The 23,605-nt window shown below is 40.7% G+C and overlaps 1 protein-coding gene across 3 annotated transcripts in view; it reads right to left on the bottom strand.

The window, feature by feature from the left end:
• Nucleotides 1–23,605, bottom strand: part of GAREM1 (GRB2 associated regulator of MAPK1 subtype 1) — a 99,884-nt gene that overhangs the window by 25,249 nt on the left and 51,030 nt on the right. Inside the window, exon 2 of one of the 3 annotated variants that reach the window (XM_063168098.1) lies at nucleotides 4,098–4,228. The exons of the other annotated variants lie outside the window; for them this stretch is intronic. Coding sequence (XP_063024168.1) covers nucleotides 4,098–4,170 — 73 coding nt within the window. The 5' untranslated portion in view covers nucleotides 4,171–4,228. The remainder of the gene's footprint in view (nucleotides 1–4,097; nucleotides 4,229–23,605) is intronic. 3 annotated transcript variants of the gene reach the window in all.

Raw genomic sequence — 23,605 nt, forward strand, 5'->3', positions numbered from 1 at the left:
CTCTGGGATTAAGACTACAAACTGTAGGAGTGATAAAGCTATACCTGGCAGACAGTATGGGTAGCCACAGGAAACCTGACAGCAGACAAGCATTTGGAAAATGCTTCACATACTCAATAGAAACATGCCAGCATACTAAAGCTGAATTCCTCAGCCTGTCTGCTTTGAGCCCTTTTGGGTGCAAAGCAATAGAGGGGCCAGGCAGCCAACACCTTTGGGCTAAGGGAATCTGAAAAATTAGCAGGAAGCTACTCAGTTAACTGGTGCTGGGAAGTGCATTATGACTGATGCCAAAGCATGCACATGGAGACGAAGAGAGAGCTGTGCTACTGAATCCCCAGTCTGCCACAGACCATGAAAATCCTGTCTTCAGGAATTCCCTGTCAGCCACAGCCTAACCAAGAGGAAGATGCATTCCCTGGCTGAACAGGTCCTTTTCCTCACAGGCACCCTGCTTTCCTCTAAAAGAAACTGAGGAGTGGGGAAGATGAGTGAAGTCAGGTGCCCTTGTGCATGTAGTCAGGGTGTGCCAGGACATCGTGTAGCAGCAGAGACTATGAGCTGTGCCAGGGAGCATCTGACAGCACAGAAAAGCCACTACTCAAAAGCACAGAGCCAGTAGATGTACTTCAGATAGTCACTAAGAGCAAGATGCTCTTAAATTTAACAGATGCCACACAGTGTTCCTTCACCATGGGCTGACCTGAGGATGTGTTTATATTCAATTGTTATCCTCTTTGACTACCAACACAGCCATTGGGAAGCAGCCCTAACTGATTGCCCAGTTTGGGATCCAGGGGCCTGATTTGCAGGATTTCTGGCTGTGGCTACCACTTGAGGCAAGCTATGATTAGAGTTTTTAATGACAAAAAACCCCAAACTCAAACTACAGCAAGTTTAGGTCATCTCAGATCGAAATTCAGTGGAGTTACTTCTGATTTGATACTCCATGCTTATGAACAGAACTGAGCTGAATATGATATTGCATGGAAGCTAAATAGTTTTTTGAAACTGCAGTATACTGCAGCAATAAAATTTTACTAGTTCAGAAAGAAATTGAGAACTCTGACTTCAGAGTGGGAACTGAGTTGGCCAGAGTAACAAAGCATGAATTCACATGAACAAGTAAAGAAAACAAAATACTGAATAGTAATACATGATACCAGCAATACTCATCCAGGCCTTTGAATGAGACAGTGGCCTTTAATTCTAGGTTCTCTAGTTACTCTGTTTGGAAGCATAATAATACCATTTTTCTATGACTGTTATATATTTAACAACAGTGAATCTGGTGGCAAGACAAGGCCAGTTACTCCCTGCAACCCTAAGTTCTACAAAAAAAGTCCCAAATTCCTCAACACAGAACAAACGCTTTAGGCTGTGTGCAACTGGGAGCAGAGTCTGCTCTTTACTGCAGAATTACACATTCCTGCAAAAAAAAAAAAAAAAAGGAAAAAAGAAAAAAAAGAAAATCATCATTGGGAGCTTTGGTTGGGTACAAAGCGATGCTCAGAGCTGTCTGTGTCGCTATCTGTGCCATCCTCCCCGTCCTTCAGCTGAGCCTCACAAACACAAAGCCGTCTGTGCCCTCCCTGCTAATAAGCAGCAGTTCACGAGGAGGTTGACGACAGAGGAGTACACACAGATCCCAAAGCACAGAAGAGAAGGGCAGCATTAATCTCTGCTTGTTACGAAATCAAGAAGCATGCTGTGCATGGGAGCTGTCAGGGCTAGACGTTAAAATGCCTCTTCCGTGAAAAAGATGGGTTTATAATTTGAGATTTAATATAGATAGTTTTTAAAAATTCATTCCCCCATTGAAAAAAGCAGACTTTGTTTTATTGGAAGGAGAGAAAGAAGGGCTGAAGAGCCTACAATACACTTTGGAACCAGACGTCAGTAACTAACTAGCTAGCTAAGTAACTAACTAACTAACTAACTAGGAGGAAGCAGACAATTTCTTCCTATGTTTCTACCTGGTCTCTATTCAAGCCTCCATAAAAAACAAAGCATGGCTAAAACACAAGTTTAATGGACATAAGTATGGCTTGACTGCATGTTAAAGTGGAAGTTTATTCCACTTTGAAAAAGGCACAATTTCCACAATTTCTTTGGGACACTTGACAAAACTGACAGAAAGCTTGAACAAACCACAGGGCAATTTCACTTTGTGTTAATTAGGAATTTAACAAAAAAAAAAAAAAGAAAAAAAAAAAGAAAATATAAAAAATATAAAGCTAAAACTATACTTTTATAGAAGCTCACCCCTCTCTCTCACTAGCACAAAAAGAATAATGAAATGCTTCTGTAGTAAATCAGTAAGGGTTCAGAAAGATCAAAGATTCCTAATACCTGCATGGTCCACTGAGCAGGTATGGCTATTCCTCTGTAGCCAAACGCTAGGGAGAAATGAACGACTCCTGCAACCTTTATATCTCTTTATCTTTCTGTCTGGCCTCTGGCAGGCACAGTATTGGAACAGTTTCATCCTAGTATATATTATCTCTGTAGATTATGAATTCTTATTTCTCTGTGAAGGTACTTACAGCAAAGACAGTAAATCTACTACTGGTGGAAATGAATCTGGAAAAATAAAAAGGCAAGGAAGGGCCTAAAACAGTGCTTATTCTCCAGTTTATGAAGGCATTTATAAAAACCCATTAGGAGCAGGAAGATCAGTCCATCTTCCTTCTTGCCAGATTGGCCCTGGAATGGCTGTGAGCAGGGGCATTAATCAGCCCTTTCTGTCCCAGCTTCTGCTGCTTCCATTGCTTACGTTCTTGCAGGCTTAGACACATTCCTAACTCCAACCCAGCTCATCCAGGTTATTTCTGTGATGTAAGATCCCCTGGTTTTTGCAGTGACTTACCCCTCACCCTCAAATAGTCCAGCAGTTTCCCACAGTCCAGAATGTTTCCAAAACAGAAACATTCTGTACAGTGACTGCACTGTACCTAGACCCAGGCAGTCTTTATCTATGGCAGGCATTCTCTGGCTGGACAAACTGTCAAGTTTTCATTGATATAAAAGCATGAGAGCATGCTTATCCTCATACATGAGAGAAAAGCCGGAAAAAGAAACTGTTAAAAAAAAATAAATGCATGTCATCAATAGGAAACATGGGAGGTCACTGAAACATCTGCTCAGCTGTGTTAGCTGCTAAATGCTTCTCCAAGGAGGCAGGAGCTGTTATTGTCTGTCTTTGATTATTTAGTAAATCTCACAGCCCCCTGTGAGGCTGTGTGCAAGGCCCAGTGCTCCTCAAGAATGCGCAGACAGCACAGCAGGGTAGCAAAAGTACTGCAGAGGTTTATGCTTCATATTATTTGTTGACTGCTGACTGCATTTTAGTATTTCAAAGAACTGCAGAGCTACTCAAAAAGGAAAGGTTCTACCTGCCAGAATATACATAATTTTGGAAAAAGACAGTTCTTGCCTATATTTTTCAGCATTCCTGTGCATAACACTGACAGCAAATGACTTTGTTTTTCTTCACAAAATGATGATCTTTGATATAACTGGGCAGAGTTCAAGAGCATAAGCCAAAAGAACACTTCAGCAAATCTGGTTCTTAGATGCACCCGTGCAGTCTTTATCTGACTGTGTATACAACTCTCCTCAATGTCTGATAAAGATATAAATTCATTTTAGTGGGGGACAAAGGAAGGAAATCTCAATTTATGTTCTACCATAACTCTCAGCCCATCAACTAGATCATATGGTAGAGCTATTTAATCCCTAACTAATCCTTAGATAAGGCAGCCAGTCAAGAGAGAGCATGGCAAAATAGACTCTAAAATAATAGATTAAGCTATAATCATAACGTTGTAATTTAAAGAAAAATAGTCAACTTTTAATTTAAATTGACATTTGCCAATATGTCTTTGCATAGAACCTAAATGTGTCATTTTGTTGTTGCACGCAGTGTTGTCCTAGCAGTGGCTGTAGCTGTCTAGACCTGAGAAAAGGAAGAAAAGCCCATCACAATCTTTGACAGAACTATCATGCGGCTAATTGAGACCACAGAGTAAAATTAATACTGAAGCTCATTCAGGGACCTATCACCAAGCCAAGGTGAAAGGGTTTGGCAGACATACACAAGTCATGATGAGTGGGAAATAAATGGCTTGCTTTACTTCTGTCATCTTCCAGCTTGTCAACATTGAGCATTCGTTCCCAGCCCTCCAGAGGAGAGAAGAGTGCAGGCACACTCAGCAGCAGAGTCCCACTGCAAAGAGAGGAATTGCAAGTGTAAATGGAAGTACAGAATGCTGTTTTCAACAGCAGGAGCTGACAGCAGGCCACAAATGGACTAGCACAGGCAGGCTCGCTGCTCACAGGGGAGACAGGAAAGTGAATCACCTGCTCTGTTGTCTCTGAACCCTCCACTGAAGGAGCTGCTGATTCCATCTCAGGCTGGGATGTGGCAGCAAACTAACATGGATGCAGTGCCATGGTAAGTTCAATCCCTCAGTAAAAGATAGCCCAGCAGCACAGGTTCATCCTTATCTGCCACACCGACAGCTTTGGAGAGCTACGGAAAAAATGGCTCGGGGGCAGAGAAGATATTTTTTGGAGTTATTCACGAGAACTTCTTTGTTTATTTTCATATTGTAGCCTGCTGAAGGCATAGAGGAAACTATAAAAGGGTGGAGAACACAACAGGAAATACACAAGTATATCTTTGGTGCACAGCTTCCAAAGGATGGCCACTGGGATACAAACAAGAAATGCTATGATTGACTCTTAAGGCATAATCACTGTGAAACAGGTGTAAGAAATAGAAAGATTCCCTCTGTTTTTTTAAGAACTGCCTGCCAACACTTTTCTTGAGGAGACAGGTGAAGAAGAGGATCTCCTGTGTCCCAATCTACACCCAATCTTCCGGAAATTTTGGGTATGTGTTGAAAAAAATAGACGGAATATGAACTAGAAACAGATCTAAGTAAACATGACACCAGTAGAATTCATCAAGTGTACTGGAGCTAAACTTATGGCACTGAAAAGCAGAGGGCAAGGCACAAAGGCACATTCAGTCAGCAGATATTGTGTAACATTTCATGGCGAAGGAGCCCTTCAGAATGAATAGTTTTACTTCCTGGAAATCTTATGAAGATTTTGAAGGCTTAAATGCCTTTATTCCTCACTGTGTCATGTCTGTGGCACAAATACCCAATCAAACAAGAAAGAATGAGTCAGGCACACTGACATGGTGAGACATGTTGAAGCAGAGCATCAGCCCACTGACACATCACCTGCGCATATGCACAGACACCATCTGAGAGATCAAGGAAGGGAATCCAACCAAGTTTCCCACACAGCCACGCAATGCTTGCTAATCAAACCCTCTAATCCTGTGCAGGCAAAGCAAAGGGGATGGTACAGCCTAGCATTCTCTTTTGTCTTATCTTACTTTTATGATTTGTAAGTAGCATAACAAAAAAAAAGAGAAAGATTCTGTTGGCAGCATAACAAAGAAAAATCAGTTCAAATGGTGACTGATGATAGCTTAAAGCAGATTTAACTCACAGATATTGCAAGAGAGGGAATTTTAGGTTACAGATCATGTAAAAAGACAGACAGGGAAAACAAGCCTAACCTCCAACCTTTGTTTCATAAGTTATTACCATCACAAATACAAGATTACCACAATGAAATGTTCCATTTTACAGGGTCACATGTTTTTGAGTGTCTGGACTGTAAGTTAACAAGATTTAACTTACTGGGTTATCATCAATCTAACCTGCAATTAGCGTAATTTTCTTCCTTTCCCATGTGCTTCATACATGAAGAGTATGTTCCATAAGCAGTGTGTTAGTTCACACACTCGACCATGCAGAGGACTCTGGTGAGTTCCACACTGTCTGACTTTACTAATTAGTGTTAACAACAGCTGTGGCAAGTTTCCTGTTGAAGAGTAAGAATATAAAGACATACAGATGAAGATGAGATGGTCTCCTGGTGAGTATCAGCACTTACCCTGATCACAGCTCAAAAAGGGATTGAGAGAAAGAGTTACAGAAAGTCCAGCTAAAGCAACCCAGAGCTTGCATGAAACAGTATTGAGGTGACTACATTCTACAGCAGCTGCCCAATGGCAAAATCTTTCCTTGTATGAGCATCATCCCCTTGGTACTGGAGTGGATAATATCCCTGCAGATCTCAGTTATGACAGTGTTTAACAGTCACTGAAAGCTTATGGCTCCAAACTACTGCAGCAGCATCCAGGATCCTTATGGGAACATCCAATGGATCCTTATGGGAACATCCAATGGAACTGCCTGCATCCAGATAGGAAGACTTGGTAAGAAGACAAAGACAACTTAATCCCTCACTTAGAAGCCTTTAGCAAAAACTACCAGAAAATAAACTGAGGCAGAATCAAAGGTGAGAACATATATGGTTACAGTTCTTACTATACTTTGAAACGTTTGCCTCACTAAGTAAATGCATTGCTTTCACTTATACATTAACACTGATTTGGGGCTAAAAATCAATCCTAAGGAGCAGAGACTGAGCTTAGATATGTCAGTGCAAACTGAACATCAAACCCCGCACTGAGTGGCAGATAAGACCCTTAACAGAACCTCACACTGCTGTGCCCATAGATTTTTCTATTTGAGTGAAAGACACCACATACCTTTAAAAGTAAGAAGCAACACAGACCTAATCTGCCTTTGGATCTAGTCCAAGCTAGGTGATCTCCTCCCAAATCATCTGTGTACATCCATCCCAAGACATACAGACATTAAACAAACAGGGCTGTCTACAACAGATTAACATTTAATTAAAGCACAGAAGAAAGTTGAGATGAGAGTGACAGAACAAACTCCTGGTTAGCATTTGAAATTAATATTTCTAGTTTCAAGCAGGCTCAAACAGACTGTGTTAGAATACCTGTTAAAGGTTAGCCAAGCATGCTGGGATTCTCTATCACAGCTGCATCCAAATATTTTGCCTTTATACCTAATTAAAACTGATTTCAGAAGAAATTATGAATGTGTAACTTTTCCTCCTCAATGCTGGCAGAGAAAATCCCTTTTCCTTTTATTCCAGAACAAATTTGTAATTAATAATTTGGAGAAAACACAATAACACAATCTGTTCCTGTGGGCTGATGCCCACACCAGCAACAGGGCAGTTGTAGTCCACAATCTGCATGGGGATTATGCACTCCAAGTACCTAATGAGTACAGAAATCCAATGACATCCTTCCCTTGCCTCAGCAGGTGCCTCCTCACAGAAAATTCACCTTTTCACCTTGTCAATTTGGTTGCTAAACAGAGAACTTCAGTTCCTTGTGCAAATGAAGTGTCAATGAAACAGATGAGAGTATTTTCTGAGGGCAGCAATATTTCAAGACCTGAGTGCAGTGCAGTTCTAGTGGAATAGTTTCTTTTAATTCCAGCGCCTAAATTTTTTCAAAAAGATGAAAATTAGTTTTTGCACTAAGAGAAAGATAAAAGCCAGACAGCATTCAAAAGAGAAACTGTGTTCACCTGTGGCAACAGAAAAATGTAATAGTGACAGGTGGAAGAGGCTTCATTCTTAGAGAAACAGATGAGGTTGAAAACAGGGCTAATAATTTTAAGGGACCAAAATTTGATTGCATTGAAGAAAGCCAACCTCTGCAAATTAGAAACAAGCAAGTTCCAGTCTCTGTGTCAGGCCTGTTCTAAATCCTAGAATTTCACTTTGATTAAAAAAGAGTGCAATTACAGGGAGAGATTTAAGATGTGCAGAAGTGCATTTTTACCACAATATGGATTCCAGGGATCCTAACCACAAGCAAGTTGTGGATTTACGCCAGACAACTTTTTGGATTTGGTATCCATCTCTTAAAAAATAAACTTACAAAGTGAAAGCAGCACTCATGAACAAGTTCATACACATTCTTCTATTTCTTGGTAAATCAAAACTTTCACTAAAATAACAGTAGCAACCTCTGAGTTTAATGATTAACTTTGCCTTTCTGAGTAACAGCTTTTATTATTGATTTGGCAAAAGCTTCAAAGCCAGCACTCACCAAAACTCAAGCTCTTAATGGTTCTGCCTCAGTGCAAAGACATTTTCTTCAGTTGCAAGCCGACCATCCTTTACCCCTTCTGCTCTTTTGCTGACAGATCTTTTCCCTCCTGCTACTCCCGCATGAGCATCCCCATCTCTGTGGCCTGACCTGAGCACCATTCATTGCCTTCTTGCTCACTGAGAGCCTTTTGTGCCCTTCAGGTTCTGCCCCCACCCTGTGGGCAGCACACCCTGGCCAAGTGTGGGACGGTGTGTCCCCCGCCCAGGGAGAGCAGCCACATCCACAGCACTGCCCCTGGCAGCCACTCGGGCTGCAGTAAACAAAGCTAAAGAAATACTGCATTCACCAGGCAGAAATCCTTAAAATGCACATAGACCAATTCTGTATAAAAAGTGCTTTTGTTCCCTGCTCAGGAACAGGTTTTTTAATTAACTGAATGGGAGGAGTTGTAAAAAAACAGGAACAATGACTGAGTCAGAAGCTCAGTCAGTTCTCAGTAGCTTAACAGGGCTTTAACATGAGACAGAATAAACTTATTTCATTCAGTTAGACATTTTTATCAATGTGTAGAGAGACTTCAGAGCTGAGGCTTGGTATCCTGAAAGACTGTCTGTGCATTATAGAGCAGCTTATTGTTTCAAAGCTTGTATCTCATTTGCTTGCTGAATATATATATGTAGTTTCTAGCAGAGCCTGTATTTTTCCCCCTTCTCTCCTCTCCCTCAACATAAATCTGCTAAACTATTGTACTCAAATTACTGCAGAACCTGTCACTCAAACAAGTTCCCAACATTTGTGTATCTGCAATGGGAAGAAGCAGTTTCTGTTATTCTGTGTAATTAAAAAAACAATTTTCTTTGGAAAGGTACTATCACTTTGTATTGCCAATGCCTGTCAATGACTGCAGACTATAGCTCAGTTTACATATTTATAATGTGTTTAAATTAGGAAGGAATTCAATTTATTAGGAAGGAATTCAATTTATTATAGCTCCGACCACCAGCAATCATGACCAAGTTCTGAAAAACCAAGTTCACTTTACTTCTGGAACAAATTAAACAACATTTTAAAAACTGAAATGAAGCCAATTTCCAAAGAAACTCTTTAATTACACAATAGGTCTGGTTTATTCAGCTGAGGTTTCCTGTCAAGGAGAGTATTAAGTACATTCATGCTACAGCTAAAATTACATTAAGGAGAATTTGAAACAAGTGCAGAGCCAAAATAATACATGATCTGAAAATCACCTTGATGAAGTACACATAGGAGCTTATGCTCCAAAAACTGTAATGCTGGAATATCTATCAAGCATACAAAGTAACTTGCAGCAAGCAAACATTTTTAATTTTTTTTGGTTTAGGATCAGCAGTCACGTTTGTGTCACCGCCTCAGCTGAGAAGGTGTTTTGATCCCTGCATTCTGCATGAGCTAAGCCATCTCTTCACTCACTCCCTATGAATGCAACAGAGTTTGTCAGAATTGTCTGGTTTCCAGTACAAGAGGACATTGATTCAGTGCTGTGCAATTTACCCACAGAGCAGACAAAGCTCTTGATAACAGCTCAAGATGAATGAAGGCAGCTTTTAAGAATGAGCTTTTTGGCATATGTTCTCAGCATGTGCTGAAGTGTCACCAGAAAAAAAAAAAAAAAAGGGAAAAAAAGGGGGAGAGAGAGATGAGCTGAAAAGGTGAATAGAGATGATGAGTAAGAGCACACTGCTTCAGCACTGCCACTTCATTTAATTTTCACTGCTACTCAAGAAGGCAACAAAGATGATAAATCTAAAATGCAGATCTAAGCAAGATATGCATCTGCCTCAGTTCTCTTGAATGCATTCTGTCACACACCTTAAATAAGGAGGGTACCATCTAAACCTCTCCCTGGCAGTTCAACTTACCATAGCTGAATCCAAAAGGTATAAAGAAACAGAATGCCCAGCCAAATTTTCCCTCTTGTAAGATGCCTGCCAGCTTGCTGAGAGCCAAATGAATCCCGTTACTAGAGGCTGCCAGCCTAGCCTAAAACAGCTTGACGGAAAAAAAATGCTACAGACTACACATGGGGTGGTTTAATTCCAAAATTGTTTTCAGATCACCACTTATGGGATTTTGTTTTCTCCATCTAAATGATAATTCATGAGTTAGAGTTGTACTTGTGAATATTTTCCCTCTGTGTGTTTCTAGTGAAAAGTTCTCACTTATACTGGGCATTTCCCATTAAAAGGCATTTTTCCATCAATCCCACTTTGTAGCCTTTCACTGAAAGGGCTATGAAGTGGTAATTATCAGTATGGCTGGTCTCCTGTTTGTCTTTGAGTGCTCATGGACTTCCCCAGCTGCTAGATTATCATGAGATATGTTATTACATACTGATTTCTAAGTATAAATTCTAACATTAGCAGCTGCAAGTGTTCCAGGGAAATTCTGTACTTTAAATCTCTGCAAAAGAACTTTAGTTGTAAAACAAAGTGATCTTAAATCTGCCTCTAAGATTAGGAAAAATATTAAAACTTTCATTTTAAAAAATAAAGTTATTCCTTGAATAATGAAGCTAAATCAATACTGGATAGTTTGCCTTAGCACACAGATTTAAAGTTGTAGAGATGCCATGGATAGGAAAAAAGCATATTAGGGTTTCAGACAACTAGAATTGGTTACTGCAGGTATTTAGAAAGAGAGGCAGATGGTGCTTAGAGACCAAAAAAACTGGGACATCCCAAGCTAAAAGTAACTCAAAACCAAAACCCATCATAAGATCAGTCTGCTAGAGCTGTTAGAAAGTTTTCCTGACAGTTAATATTCCTTTCAGGAAAACGACTATTACAGCTGAGATTTCTGAACATAGAGAGGCAAAGATGCTTAAAAACAAAAGCAGAGAGGCAAAGATGTTTAAAAACTCCTGCCTTTGAAATGACATAAATTATGCTCTTTCAAAGCACATTTTTCCTCAAAAAAGTCCAGTCCTTCCTTTTTTCGACTGCACTCCTGCATGCCCAGCAGAGCAAAACCCAACAGCACACAGGGCCCTGACAGACACACAGTGGCACGGTCATCACCGTGTTGCAGAACGTCACTTGGAGAAGGGTCACCTGCCCCAAGGAAGCAGAACAACACTCATTTTACCCCTTCATTCTGCCACCTCCTCCCACCACACCAAGCTGCCCTGAGGGGACAGTGTCCACGCCACCAAAACCCTTCCACTGAAGGTGAGAGTCTCAGCTTGGCCAGCAGTACATGCAGGGTTCACAGAAAGAAGCTTCAGTGCCTGCCTCCACAAATCAGTACAAAACACGTGTAGTTAAATCATGAGAAAGACTGTGACCACCTAACCTGGTTTACAATCTTCGTCTCTTTGTCTGCTGGGGGCTCTCTTGAGAGACCGAGTGATACCAAAACAGGCAATTCACTTTTCCTCCTTGCAGTCACTCTCCACGCTTTGAGCACGTATTATTTTGGCCTCCCCAGCCACTCTTCAAGTTGGAATTGCCCAAGTGGCTGGGAGTTTAAATACCTGGAGCAGTTATTCGATGTCTTACCCATGTATTACCCCGCCCCAGTGATGCAGCCCTGCCTGCTGCAGGCTCCTCATGGCTGAACAGGCAGCTCATTTGCCAGCTCTAGGAAGACTCAGCTGAGCCAGCTCTCAGAACGCTGGATGCCAGCTGACCCAAGGTTTTCCTTGGACAGGAGTCAGAAAACCACTCTGCACACTTTCCATCTGATCCACACTAAACGAGCCTTACAGTAGCCAAACACCACAAAGTGACAAACATCTGCACTATGGGGAAAAGGTGGCTATTTTCATTTTCCACAGTGGAGAAGACAAGTGGTACATCCAGACACAAGTGTCACATCCCACACTCTGCTCCCCTGAGGCGGCAGCACGTGTGACAGCAGCGAGGCAGACACGGCAGCAACACAGGATGCCTCCCTTCCAGGGACACCCAGCACACACACCCTGGCTGCCTTCATGTGCTGGGCTGCTGCTCTGTCCCTGCTGCTGTTAAACAGGCAAGGAGTTGCTCTTACACATCCATGGGGAACGTGGTAACCTGTTTTTTCAGACCAGACCGTACATGCTTCACTTCCAGGGTTTCTAGAGAAAGTCTCAGCCCTTGCAGACAGCTGATCTGCAAAGCCTGCACACATCTTCATGCATGCTGAAGGCATGGACCTTTATATTTTATTCACTCACTTTTTCCCTGATGAAAATCATGTGCACCAACGCCTCTCTGCTACCCTTCTCCCTCATTCACAACTATTTCCCTTTGAAGGAAAAAAAAAAAACAAGCAAAAGAGTATGTTTGGAATCATCTTCTGTGATTCTCCTCTAGGAAGGGGCATACCCAGGAATCAGAGTATGACCCAAATTTCATAGTAAACTTATGAAAACATAGAGTAAAGAAATCCATGCTGTACAAAATGATTATTTTCCTCTACCATTAGAAAATGCTTCACAGTTAGTATTAATATTTAGAGAAATCAAAGTTTAAACACATTCTTCCCAGAGTAACAACAGAGGATAAGTTTATCTATGTATGACCACATAGCACATCAACTCCGACAATCAGTGAAAAAAGGAAGGTTAATTAGTAAATAAATTGAGCCAGATACCAATCCTTCACAATAAAAAAAGTTTACATATACCAGAAATATCAAAACCACATACTTTAGATCTTCGTGCAAGATTAGAGCATGAAGCACTATGGGCTAATCCAGGAATATCAGACAATTTAATTACATTTTCTAGTGAAAAAATTAAACCATATGCATAGCTCTTCAGATCAAGCTTCCTAACATGTGTCTGGTTTCAATATCCAACATCTGTCTGAAAATGAGATTTTAATTTCCCTTATGAAATCTGATTCCACCTCCACGGTCAAACTCAAGGAGCAAACTCAGCTCATCTTTGATGGAAAGTAGTGAGTGAAAGAGAACAAGTGTTGGGTCATCTGATTTAGCCTTATAGCTGAGAGTTCAATCACTAAAAATCCTAGAATACAATAATTATTTCTTCACAGGTGAAGGCAACAGGGAAAGGCAAGTATATTTTTTTTTTCCTCAATAAATATACCCTACATTTTCTTCATTTTCTCTCGTTAGGACTCCAGCTAATTACGGTCTCAGCCATTATTGAACAATTTCTCCCACACTGTAGCGCTCTCTCTCACTAGTTTTGGCTGTCTCCTTGAGGAACCCTTGCAGAAAGACCGCACGTGTGCGAGGTACAGACAAAGAAATGACACAGTGCTTCTGCTGGATCAGCTCATCGGTCACCTTCTGCACCCGTCCCCTGCTGTCACTGAGCAACACAAAGCACGGGGAGCTTTAGAAACCTGCCCATTGAGAGGATCCAGAAATATCAGTGCTCCAGCTCCTGTCAGCTGAACAACATCTATACAAAGGAGAACCATGGAGCTGGTGATGTAGCTCCAAAAAAACAGTTGCTGTAGGTGTTATTTTACAAAGCTGTAACACCAAAAAAAAAAACAAAAAAACAGTGCTTTTCTGAAGGAAGAACACAAGCCTGCATATTCCATCTGTATTTTACCTTATGCTAGTAATTTGCTTGCCATGTTTTTCAGCAGCCTGTTTCCAAAGGATCTTGAAGCCCCTCTGAAAACTTTATTTCACTGAGTGTACAGCTAAATTCTGTATTCAGAAACTTGGTGAAACTTCTGTGTCCCTCATACTGATCTGAAGTTTTAGAGTTGTTTCTTTTTTTTCTGCAAAAGAATTATTCTGATATACTTTCTCAATGCTTTGAAGCCTGCATGGGATGCCTGCATGCACTCAGTGCCATCAACTAGGCTTAGAAAAACATACATCTTTTGGGTAGATGGATGTGGTGGGCAGCTGGAGCTCAATCTACCCCTCTTCTGTTTCATTTGAGCTATCAACCTGAATTGATTACATCCCTGGTACAAGTTCAATCTTTCTGCCATAGTCAGATCTGTATATACCTAAGAATAAAAAGAAAAAGAAAACAACTGCTCCAAATACAATCCTTGGGGCAGGGTAGCTGATGATACATCTTTATGGTCAAGGAACTGTGAGCATGGAAAGCAAATTTCAAGTCATTGCTCCACATCCAGCAGGACAGGAAATGCATGAGTATACACATCTTATATGTTATCTGCAAAAGTTTTAAATCACTAATTATTGTAGGGTATGATTTTCTATTTCTATTGCACATCTGAGAAGCTTTTCAATTAAGAAAAAAACACCCAAAACCAAACCACAAGCCTAACTATTCAGATTGAACTCAGCATGCTACAAAAGTGTGAACAGTTTAACATTCTCAGGAAAAAAAAAATGGAATAGCTAAAAATTAATTCTGCCAAGTCTAATTTCAAACCTCTACAAAGAAATCATTATGAATGTTCCCTCGCACCATTCACCCACACTTACACTAATAGCTGTATCTGACTGCACATTTCCTGTGATGGAAATGCAATATACAGCAGCAGCAAAATATCTTGCCCGCACTGCTATCAATTTAGCAGAAGAAATTAACCTGCATCCTCCTGGTTCAGGAAAAGCTTCGTCAATACACATTGGACAGCAGGGGCTGGAGCTGTGAATATGTTCTTTTAATGATTTCCAAGCAGCGTTTGCTCATTACATTACTTAAAATAATAGCTCAACTCTTTCAGGGTTGATAGTTGTCTAAAGATGAAACTGCTTTATTTCAGCTTCCATCCAGCACCAGGAGTAGGAAATTGCTCTTACTTCAGAAGGGAGTTCCTTCTGATGAAGCAATTAACAAGATAATCCAAGCTGCTGCAGCCTTTGGAGAAGGCAGCCAGCACAAGGGGCACATTGTTAGCAGCCCCCTGCCTTGCAGGGGCACCCTGGCTCCCCTTAGGGCAAGGGTTCAAAGCCTTTGTACAAAGCTGTGGCAGGGGCAAGCTGCAATTCACCCTCTGCCCTGTTTTTCCTCCTTGCCTGGGGTGCCAGAGCTGATGCCTTGGAGACAGGTTTCAAGGATCAGGTCTCCACCTTGACTTTCTGCACTCTTCTGGCTTGACTCTCCTGAAGGCTGCTGGCAGAGAAAGGGCTGGGGCTGCCTTTCCTTCCTTGTCAGGACTAGTCCCACAGGAGCACACAGCTCAGGATTACACAGAAGGGAGTTTTGTTTCCACTTGGCATCTGAACTGATACAGAGGGACAAAGGGAGGATCAGCACTGAAAATTCATTTGTATATCAAGGGGAAATCCAGAAGCCATTGAAATTGTTTACAGAAGGTTGAAAGAATAATACTAAGAACAAACATTGAGCTGACAGATATCCAGATGGCTTTTGCAGACAAATCTCAACGCCTTTAGCCCAGCTAAGGCTCATTAACATTTACATATCATCTCAGGTTTTTATTTCTATAATTTATAAAGCATCAAATCAAGAATGTTTCAGAGAAATGGGAGCCATCAAGCCTTCAAGCCTTCTCTCGCCCCCTCCTGACTCTGCTTTGGGATTGAATTGAGTTTACATGGCTGAGCAAAATGGTTCAAACAACTGCTGCAGATGACAAAGAGGGGAATGGGGAAAAGGTGTAATGCACTGGGGAACTAAAGGATGCTGATTGTGCAGCCCTGTGGACAGGGCTTTTCTGTGACAGAATTTCACAGAATTCCTTCAGTTTCACACTGCCAGAACAGCCTCCTGGAAGTTTGGACAAGGAAAATCACATAAATGGTAGGAGAAGGCAGGTCCATCACCTTGTATCCAAACCCCTAGTTATTCCTGCAGAAACTCACCTGGCAATTCCTGTTGTTATTTGAAGCCTCTGTATCTAAGAGGATGATGGCAAAGTACAGCAAGAGATGTTTCCCTACCAGACACAAGAGCAAGTCAGGAGTGATGTGTCAGGGAGTTGCAGTATCCCACAGTGACCACGCTCCTCAGTGGGAATCAGGCACAAGTATCCAGACTTTAGACAAAGAGCTATGAAAGTTGAAATATTCATCCACATCCAGTTTGTGTGACAGAGAAGTTTACCTGGCAACCCCTTTTTTTCCATGGCCCTCCCATTTTGTGATACCAAAATTCCCTGAGTTCTGTACCAATGCATTCTGGCCACACCACTCACCACTGTTCCATGCACTGGGTACAGATGGAGTATAAACACTTAACATTTTTCAGCCTATCAAAATAACTCATTCCAGTCTGCTGCTAGAGGTAAGAAAGGGTGAAAAAGTAGCATTGAATCCTTCACCTTCATGTAATGGTAGCAAAGCTAAAAACAGATTTATAAAGCATTTGTAATCCTTAATCTGCCTTCAAATCAAAGTGATGCTGAGATTCACCAGTGTTTAGAGACCCCAAGAGATTTATTTGTAAATGGTTGGCTCAGACTCAGCTAAATCCTCCTTCTTTGTATTTGGCCAGTTTGGTGACCTGGTAACTATTCAAAACATAAATTTTAATGAGAAAAATATCCAACTACCTCCAGCACATTAAGGTTCTGTAACAGAGAAAAAAAAAAAAAAGAGAGAGAAGAGAAAAAAGAGGAAAGGTGTTGGTTCACAGAAGCTGGGGGAGGGGAGACCTTTTCAGCAGCACATGAATTCAGTGTTCAGAAGAGGCCTGAATCTTCCACACAGGCAATGTGTTTTGTGTGGCTCCCTGCACAACTAATCTGTTGTTACTTATTCTTTTCTCCTGCAGTATAGATGGACCCTGTGTAACAGGGGACAGGGTTTTGGAGAACAGCCCTCATTTTGTTCAGTACAATACAGCCTTCTCAACTCCTCATGCTGCCACTTGAACCCTCAAACCCTCAAAACAGGCGAGGGAAGAACAATTTTGAAATGAATAAAGCAAATAACTGATTTGAGTCTCCTTTGGGTGTAATGTCACATCCCAGCTTAAGGGCTAGTAAAAGCTTTTATGGAATATTTTTCTCACCTGGTACTTCATACAAACGTTCCCTATGGATATTTCTCAACTTTCCAAAGAAAAGAGACAGTTGCTATTGTCCTGAACATATTTCCAATCAGATGTTCGGTGAAGATCCAACAGGACAGGCATTACATGCCTGCTTGCACATGATTAATTGGCATCACTGCAGACCAGTGCATACGTTCATTTATGTAAAGACAAGGTTTTAGGCTTTATCAGTGACATTTTATATCACAGCCAAGGAACCTTTGCTGATCTACCATGACTCACCAAGATTAATACTTCCCATAACAAATTCTGTAATACTGAAAGAAGTATAAAAAGTGTCCACAATAATCCAGAAAAAAAGCCTACCACTGAAAGCCATTTTTGGTGCATGCTGGTATTTTTGTATCACAACACCCAAGAACACAATTCACACGCTAAATCTGTTTCATGTAGATAAAGTTTAACAGATTTTTATCCATAAAGGCATAGAGACATGCAAGCACAATTCCCAAAAGATGAAGGAATTCCCATTCTCATAGTTAGAAGTGAAAGGAGTGGGCTGGAGAGGGAAATGACTGTAGTTAAAACTGTCAAGGAGTCTCAAGGAATGAATATGCATTGCCTGACCTGAATCTATTCCAGTTTCACATGGTACAAGAACAGAACATTTGTTTTCACATGAAAAACAAAAAATAAATGTGTTTCCATGGCTTTCCTAGGTAAAGCTGCATTTGAATCTGTGTTGAGATAGCACTTTGTAAAATGGTTTGGTTACTATTAAATGCTTTAGAGCACTTCAGGCTGGTAAAGGATAAAGTACTTGGCTCCCTAAAACAATATTGCTCTCAAGTATTGTAAAATAAAACAGAAGGACATCCTTAATTTCAAGAAAAAACCCGACCGAACACGGCAGCAGGAGACCTCTGTTCATACTTCATTAAACAGGGTGGAATTTATTGCTCAGTAAGGAAGTTCAGGATGTCAAACTTTTGCCATTTGGTGCAAGGCTGGAAGTTGCTGTGTGAAGCAGGTGTGACAGAGCACAGGGTTGTTCAAGCATGCTAAAGCAAGAACGTCCTGTGAACTCCTCCAGAACACCAAGGCTTCATTTACTCATTTGTTATCTTAAAGTCATACTTGTCAGCTTCAGGTCTCTGAACCCAAATGCTCCCAAACACAGTACTGGCACTCGTGCACTTGCCCCTGTGGAGAATGTATGACTAATCTACCTTTTAAGGACACCTACGCTGAGCTATGAGACGTGGGATTCACTCTTGTACAAAATTCTGCACTGAGAGGTATTTAATTTTGTCTTTTATTAGCAACTCTTGGCAAGTGTCACTATCAGCACTGCAACAAAGAAATCGTGGAAGATGGAAAAGGAAAAAGAAAAAGAAAGATCGGTGATATTAATGGTCCTACCTACCAAGAAACTAAATTCACATAAAATTATAAAATTATGAAGCTTAGAAATCATGGTCTTTCAGCTACAAAATGGAAACTCTACACTATTTAGCACAGTAAATCTATTCTATTCCAAGAAATGAGGGGAAAAGAGAGTTGAGGTGAGGATTCAGAGGAAGTTATTTGGCATCCATCCCAGAGAACTGCTAAGCCCTCTCCTTCCACCCCAACCCACCAGAAGACAAAGAAGAGTTTCCAAGGAACTAACTTATGCTCCAGTTAAGAGGGAAATCTGGAGCCACACTTATAAAATAGGAAACAGTGAGGCTCAAGGATATCGGGGTCGTTATGTCCGATTGCAAGAAAGTTTGAGAGTACAGATAGTTTACAGGAGGTGATATGAAAAATAGGTAAAAGACTGTTTATTCTTAAAAACCCCTAAATCCTAGAAACATACAGCTTAGTTTCTGCTTTGTGAAAACCACCCAGTCGCTTTGTGAAAAGCTGTGGATGTCTGAGTAGCCAAAGAGGCAACCTGGAAGGGTGGGGAAGATTTTGTGGGTGGAAGCAGGAAAACAAAGAGGTTGAAAAAGAAAGAAAACTGTGTACATCAGCACAACTACTCAGATGAACATGAGTATTCTCAGCTTGGATGCATAAGGGCTTAAACCAGTAGAATCCAGTTTTCACAAGTTCACAGCCATGAGCAGAGAGACCCTCTCTCTCTAGAGAAGGGAAGAGAGGGGGAGGAGAACAAGCAAGTTAGCCAAGGAAGGCCATCTGTTAATTGAACTTCGGCTATGAACTCAAGACCTGCCTTTACTAGGCTCAAACATTAATAGAAGTGTCCAGAAAACACCAACAGCTAAACATAAAAATTGCTTTAAATCAACAAAACTGAAAAAAAAAATAAACACGGAGGTGTATTATTTTAAAATAAATGCTACAGCCACTTAGTCACAAATTCAATGTAAAATAAACCTTACAACCAACTCCAAAGCAAAAAATTCTTAGTAATTTCAAAGATGTATTCTCATCAGTCAGGAATAGGAGAACAGTTAATGCTATGTGCCAAAATTTCTCCTGGCAGCATTTGTAAAGTTTAGGAAGAAGTATTTTGGAGAGATACGAGAAGAAAAGGGAGTGGGACAAAAAGCCTCCCACACACATCCCCAGCTCCCTACAGAAAGGAAGAAAACAGTGAATCTCAACACCAGCTCCAAATTTCAGGCAGTAATTCAGAAAGCTGGGAAACATGAGAAACTAGATGGCCATAACTCTTACCACTACACCTTGTGGTACACCACCAAACTTCCTTTCCCACAGAAAGAAATGTCACCAGTGTACTGCAGGTGATAAAGACAGGTTCATTCCTTTCCTCATCTTGCTGTTCAACTCTTAAGAGCGTCTCATAAAACAAGACAAAAATCAGAATAAAATTGTCCATTTCAAAGTAAGGTTTCAGTGCTACAGATACAGCATTTAGTAATAAGCAGGAAATAAAGGGAAGGGATGTCTGTCCTTACAAGACAAATCTGTAATGTCCTTAATCAGGCAGGGACCTCTGGAGGTCATGAACTGCTCAAAGCAAGACTAACTTGAAAGGTGGATCGCAGGCCCAGTTCCATCAGGGTTGGAAGGTGTCCATGGATGGCACCTCTGGGAGATCCTTTCCCAGCTTTAACCACAATGATGGTGACAAAGCTTTTCTTTACATCCAAGCCTAAGTTTCCCTGTTGGACATGGCATATGTTGCTCTTCCATTGTGCACCTCCAAGTGTTTCACTTGTCTTCTCTCAAAACTCCCTGTGGCTGGTGGACACTTGTAGGGGGATAGAATATAATAAAGACAGTGTAGAAAGTAATCTTACCCCTAAGGAGTTGCAGCTGGGCCAATTATCAAAGATTAGGAGCAGGACTGACCTTAACAGGCCACAGCTGTAACCAGTGAGAAGAAGAGTGCTATAAAAGAGTGGGGTGGCTGGGTGAGAAGGGGGCTGGAGTCAGCTGGTGTGTTGTGAAGAAGAAAGAGTCAGTGCTCTGAGGACATGCCCATGAGGAACACCAAGATGGTATGGAACTTTTGTGATAAGGAGCCAACAGTATGGAACCACTAAAATAAGATGAAAACAGACACTGTCAACCCCTGTGTTTCTCTTATTCAGGCTGGACAAGCCCAACTTCCTCCAGCTTTTCTCATAACACCACAGGCTACACCCTTCAGCTATCCCAGTGACTTTTTACTGCTCATCACTAATTCCAGATAGACCAAAATTTGCAGAGAGCTCTTCACAGCTAAATAATCTTGCCAGTAAGATCATTCTGAAGTTAGCAGCTTTCCTTCTCTGACATTCCCTTCATATAGTACATTACTGCAATTTCCCTTAACACGAAGGACATATAGTTTCATAGTTGTATCTATAAATGGTTAAATACTCGAAAATGTAAACCGAGCCTTTTTTACTCCCCCCCCCTCAAAAAAAATCATTATATACTTAACATATCCACACAATCAACTACTTGGTTCTGCCTTTTTGTCATATTTTACAGTTTTCAGGACATATCTGTATAGTAGTTTCCTTATTACGAAAGAAGATTGCTTGTAATTATGCGACTCCAGAAACTATGGTGTTCAACAAAATAACAAATGAAACAATTACAAAAAAAAAATATAATCAAGAATTGAGAGGAGTTCCCTTGATGGTAAATGAGCAATGCCCTCCTTGCTATGAGAAGGATAAAAGCTAAAATATACTTCCCTGATATGAAAATTCATAGAAATACTAATGACCTAAAAAGAGCAGGCACAAAGACTGAAAACACCACTTTCAGAGAGATATTACAAAATGCCAGTCATGGGAAAACCCTCCTTTCACTCCCACCAGAGCTACTAATCTCCCATTTAATCCTCCCCCTCTCCCTCATTTTGCAAAATAAATTATGAAGCCAGAAGGAGCCAATGTAATCATCTAAGTCTTTATCTCTTTGATAGAACAAGCCAGAGGATTGCAATGAATTATTTCTTTTGAGTTAAGGCTTATAGGTTTTTGCTTATTCCAGAAGGGAAGAAAAAAATTCCCCCATCAATCTTGACTGAAATGTTTCCAGGGAAGGAAGTTTTACCCTCAAATCAATGTTTTTGTCCTCGTACTGATTGCTACCATTTTGTTTACTTTCAATTCCTGGCCTGGCAGGCTCTTCTAGCTTTAACATTACCTGGCTTAATTTCACTGCTTCAATAAGGGAAAACTCTTCAAGATTACAGCTGAATAAAACCAACCTTCCTTCCAAGCGCCCAGAGTTTACAAGTGATATTATTGTCCAGCCCATCATGTTAATGTGCCTCTTCTGGAAATCCTGCTTTTCCCCTAGTATCTGCTCCACTGTGAAAACTAGACATCAATTGTATTCTGGCTGCAGTCACATCATTCCCAAAGACAGATCTGTATATGCCTCTGTTTTCTCAACCCATTGGTTACTATAAGGCCCATTTACCACAGAAATTAGATTAAAACATCTCACAGTGGATAATCAAGACCTTTTCAGAAATGATGCTTCTTAAAATAGTGGGCTTTAATCCTGTAAGTGTAACTTACATGTCTTTGTTCCCACATATATATTTTTTGTATCTCTCTATAATGAAATAAATGCTGTTTTAATTTAGAATAATATTTAACCTAAATTAATTTTCTACCCATGCCTGATCCTTTGTTTGTCAGATATTCAATTCATTAATAAAAATGCTAAAAAACACACACACATTTGAGAAAGAATGGGTATGAATGGAACTTTATAATAGCTCAGTTCCTTAAATCACAGGAAAAAGGTTCTCTTTTCCCTCCCTTCTCTCACTTCCAATGCGGAATTTGTTATCTCTAAACCAATTCTGGCAAATACCTGACCTGTTTTTAAAGCTTCTAACATAGGAGATGTTTCAAACTGTCAAGGTACTTTAAGCCAATGTGTAGCATCCTCACGTGGAGAAAAGTTTTTTGGGTTACTTGGAATAACTCATTTAAATCTCCTTTGCTAGGACTCTTCCCTTCAGAGGTTGTGCTTTCCAGCTCTTGGTTATTCTTGCTGCTGTCATCTGGATTTCCAGTTGCCTGCACTTTTCTTGATATTTGGTGTCAGAAGTGAACGTGCTGCTCGGCTCCTGCCTTACCAAGAGCTGGGAGAGCAGAACTGTATCATCCCACAGAGTGACTTCCATCTCAGACACTTCACCCCTCCTCTTTCCTTGAGGCAGCAGCATGACACAGTTGACTCATGTTCAGATTTATAAACAGAAGTAAACTATTACTAAATTTGTTTTCCATCTCTAAATATCCAGCTGAAAATAAAATCTTTGATGTCTGCTGCCAGCAATGTGCTTGATGCCTGCCTTTAACCTTTATTCATGCTCTTGTTCTAAAGAGGATTCCATTTCAGCTGTCAAGAACTCTAAAACTGGAACAATCAGGAGCTTGGATGGTCGATTTTCAGACATATCAAAAGACCACTTTCTTAATAAATAATAACAAAAAAAGCAGAGTAGAGCAGTAGATGCAGACCATAAACACTTCTTGCTTGAACCTCAGTTGTCTGTATGTGTGAAAGGGCATTTCATTTTGTTTGTCCCCATGCACCCTCCAACATACCAAGTCCACTGGATAATATCTGTTATTTTTTCAGGAGAAATAAAATCTATCATTAAAATAAACAACAAAGAAACAACGAGGTAAAAGAGCTGCTGTGGCAAACACCGTATTTAAAAAAAAACAACTCAAGTGTCACATGGAACAGCAAAAGAAACACATTCTTTATTTGCCCTCTTTAGAGCTTCTGTGAGGTAGAACATCTTGGGGAACTGACCAACAGCTAGAAAAAACAGGCACCAGCAATGATCACTGAGATAAACAATCAAAGTGTTCAGTAGCACACAGAGATTTCTGTCTTTGTAGTAACACCAAATTAGACTATAAAAACCCAGCAAGGGAGCACTCAGGCTACAACCCTCTAAAACATTCCTGAGTTCAGAGAGCCTGTGTCCCTTGCATACAACAACAACAACTGCTGTCATCTCAGATATACTCCCCATGTTTTAGAAATGTGTGTAAATAAGATGCACTACAACCTGTACTGCACTGCAGCTTCACAGAATATATGATGTTTGTACTAAACATCCAATAGTTTTCCAAAAGGGATGCTGGTGTGAAAGAGCAGTGAAATGGCCAGTGAGTTGAGGAAGAGCCAAAAGAAGCATTTTCAATACATGAAGCATTGGGTAGGAGATATATCAT

This window comes from Melospiza melodia, chromosome 1 (genome assembly GCF_035770615.1).
Source record: "Melospiza melodia melodia isolate bMelMel2 chromosome 1, bMelMel2.pri, whole genome shotgun sequence".
Lineage (NCBI taxonomy): Eukaryota > Metazoa > Chordata > Aves > Passeriformes > Passerellidae > Melospiza > Melospiza melodia.